This window comes from Sinocyclocheilus rhinocerous, unplaced genomic scaffold, assembly GCF_001515625.1.
Source record: "Sinocyclocheilus rhinocerous isolate Xijiao unplaced genomic scaffold, SAMN03320098_v1.1 scaffold2293, whole genome shotgun sequence".
Taxonomy (NCBI): Eukaryota; Metazoa; Chordata; class Actinopteri; order Cypriniformes; family Cyprinidae; genus Sinocyclocheilus; species Sinocyclocheilus rhinocerous.
Genome location: NW_015665002.1, coordinates 70,094 through 73,413, shown reverse-complemented (window position 1 = coordinate 73,413; position 3,320 = coordinate 70,094). Strand labels below are relative to the sequence as shown.

Sequence of the window (3,320 nt, the reverse complement as noted above, 5' to 3'; positions counted from 1 at the left end):
CCAGCGGTTGGGTTGTTTTGACCCAGCGGTTGGGATGTTTTGACCCAGCTGTTGGGTTGTTTTGAACCCAGCGGTTGGGTTGTTTTGAACCCAGCGGTTGGGTTGTTCAAACCCAGCTATTGGGTTGTTTTGACCCAGCGGTTGGGTTCAAACCAACCCAACCGCTGGGTCAAAACAACCCAATAGCTGGGTTTGTCCCTTTTTAACCCAGCGCTGGGTTATATTTAACCCAGCATTTTTTAGAGTGTACTGCACTGCTGTTGAAGATCTTCTATAATGCTGGTATATATGTAGGATGTAGGATGAACCCTGTAAATGATGATAGCTACAATGGCAGCTGAGCACAAGGAACTGGTTTTGTGTTGTAAATGCTGGGCAAAGTTACAATATGAATACAAAGAAGCATTGTTACTCAATGGTTTGTTTGTTGCTGTAATGACCTGACAGAGCAAGTCCAGTTTTTTGCTGTAATGACCTGACAGAGCAAGTCCAGTTTTAGGGTTGAACAATGAATTTTCAAGACCCATCCCATCGTTTGTGATTATTGGATAAGGATAGTTTTATGAAAACCATCTTGATTCAAAACCGTCTGGATCACTGAATGGATCGGTTCAATAGCCTATGCATTATTCATTAAAGAGAACCGACTCAAAATAACGATTCTCTCATAAATAGTACATCGTTTTAATCTACACAGGAGCATTCACTCTCATGTTAGATAGTGCACACCATCAGCAGAGAATAAATAGAAAGACAGGCCAAGCTTCGAAACCTTTACGAATCTTTTGTTTCGAATCAGTGCCTCGGAGCGCATATACTGACCAAACGGCACGTAATTTCAGTTTTTGAAGCGTTCTCGCTGCATTTACAATACATTAACCAGCAGCTGCCATTATCGTGCGGAGTTTCAAGCATTTCGAAACAATGAATCACTTTGCAATTGATTCAATTGATTTGCGGTTTCAAAAAGTTTTGTTGTCCCCGTCACAAACGTGGAAACGGCACGTAATTTCAGGTTTTGAAGCGTTCTCACTGCATTTACAATACATTAACCAGCAGATGCCAGTATCGTGCGGAGTTTCAAGCATTTCGAAACAATGAATCACTTTGCAATTGATTCAATTGATTTGCGGTTTCAAAAAGTTTTGTTGTCCCCGTCACAAACGTGGAAACGGCACGTAATTTCAGGTTTTGAAGCGTTCTCACTGCATTTACAATACATTAACCAGCAGATGCCAGTATCGTGCGGAGTTTCAAGCATTTCGAAACAATGAATCACTTTGCAATGGATTCAATTGATTTGCAGTTTCAAAAACGTTTTGTTGTCCCCGTCACAAACGTGGAAACTGCTATTATTTTAACATTCTGTTTTCTTGTGCCAGTTGCACTTTAATAAGAGACAGTCTTGAGAACTAGTGGTTACTTTTCGGATTCAAACTGGACAAAACTACGGTTTTTACATAACTTGTTATGTAACAAGTGTTATGACCTGCCTTGAAGAAAAAAGTATCTGACTAACTTGTAAGACTCCAGTAGTTCAAGCAACCGGCCAGCTTACCGGCAGTACTGACTTCCCTTTGCAAAGGTTGAATTTAATCAAGTTTAGTCAACAGAAGCTTTTATTTAAGGAAGGCACATTAATCAAACACATTTATTCATTTACAATGTCTAAATACACAAACGTACTCATTCACAATGTCTACAAATCTCAATAATTGTAACAAATCAATAACACCCTAAATTACAATTTAATTCACAGCACAAGACAAATACATTAGAGATTAGGGTACAAATTTAATCCTGTTAAAATGTCATGTTAGGCTTAAGAACAATTTGTTTAATTTATTAAACAGCAGTTATTTTATTTCCCAAATAGGATGGTTGGTGCACATATAAATTTACAGTGTGTATTAACAAGCTGGTTAAGAACTGTCTAATCAGTGTTGCACTTGGAGGCGCTTTTTCGTCATGGTCTCCTCTGAAGAACTCATGCAGCGGGTCAAAAACGTCCTGCACCTGCTGGAATAATCCTCTGGACAGTCTCTGTATAGACTCACATGGGCTGGGGTGATGAAATCGAAACTTTCAACTGTCAGCCCTTTCTCCCGCAACACTTTAACCATCTTCTCCACATCCCTGTACCTGATCACCCTGTCTGCTCTAGAATAGAGGTACATCTGAGGCCAAGGCGCCGGGTGCTCTATCATGGCATCATAGTGGTTCTTGTGGAAGTACTTGGTCACAGGATACAAAACAATCCTGAGAAGGAAAACGGCCACAGCAAACAGTGCCAGGAGGAAGTACTGCAGTAACACATTGACTTTGGGCCCTAATGTAGTTTTGAGTGCTCTGAGGGCCCCTATAACGTTTTGACTGCCAGGGGCACTGTCCACAACCGTGCCCACCACACACAGAGTATTGAACTGCTTGTGACTGTGCAATAACTCAACCACGTACCGGTAAAGCATGAAGCCCCCATTGCTGAACACATGGAAGAAAACTGGGTTGTTCTCCACCTCGTAGTCAAACAAAAGTTCAAGTAATTTTTGCGCAGTGCTTCTTAGTTCCTTGTAGCCCAGTGATTCTGAAATAAAAACTGTCTTCAAAGGAGCTGTGTAGCGTAGAGTCACACATCCCTACCAAGAAAAGAGAAGCTGTCATAAGTACACTATACATGGCTGTAACTATGGTCCACCTTTACATACCATTGGATTGACTTTTATTAAAATAATCAGATTTCATTTGTTTTTCTTTTTGTTTTGTTTTATTTGATTTAAGGTCACATTAAAACTTGACTTTTATGTACAGATTTTATTGTCTTAAGGCCTGTGCACAAGCATGCAAACCATAGTGATAAGTAAAACGAGTCCACACTAACAGATGATAATGTTCTGTTCATTATAAGCGTGCACTGCAGTTACGTCATCTGCTGCTTTAAATGCTCATAATCTTTAAACTTGGGTGGATTCTGAATGGCTGTCAATGCTTTTACTGTTCATCAGCTGGAAAAAAAATGTAAAATTGTAAAAAAATAAAAATAATAATAATAATAATAAAATATTGTCTAAGTGATTTAAATGATATTGTTCCTGTGTCGTTATCATTATAGCTGTGATGTGGACCTATTCTCATAGAATTAATGATTATTAAAACTTTTTATAGTTGTAGTATTACTAAATAATATTAAAAATAATACTACACCGATGATGAACAAGAGTGAAATATTAAATTAAAATTTTTTGTGTGAAAAAAATTAAACACCAAATCTTTCTCAAAAGTTATAATGCTCAATATGAAACATGAGACATATGATGTATGTG

The 3,320-nt window shown here is 38.4% G+C and overlaps 1 protein-coding gene across 1 annotated transcript in view; it reads right to left on the bottom strand.

Moving 5' to 3' along the window:
* Window positions 1-1,677: 1,677 nt before the first annotated feature.
* tmem53 (transmembrane protein 53) overlaps window positions 1,678-3,320 on the bottom strand; it is a 2,844-nt gene continuing 1,201 nt past the window's right edge. Inside the window, exon 3 of the mRNA XM_016541722.1 lies at window positions 1,678-2,636. Coding sequence (XP_016397208.1) covers window positions 1,938-2,636 — 699 coding nt within the window. The 3' untranslated portion in view covers window positions 1,678-1,937. The remainder of the gene's footprint in view (window positions 2,637-3,320) is intronic.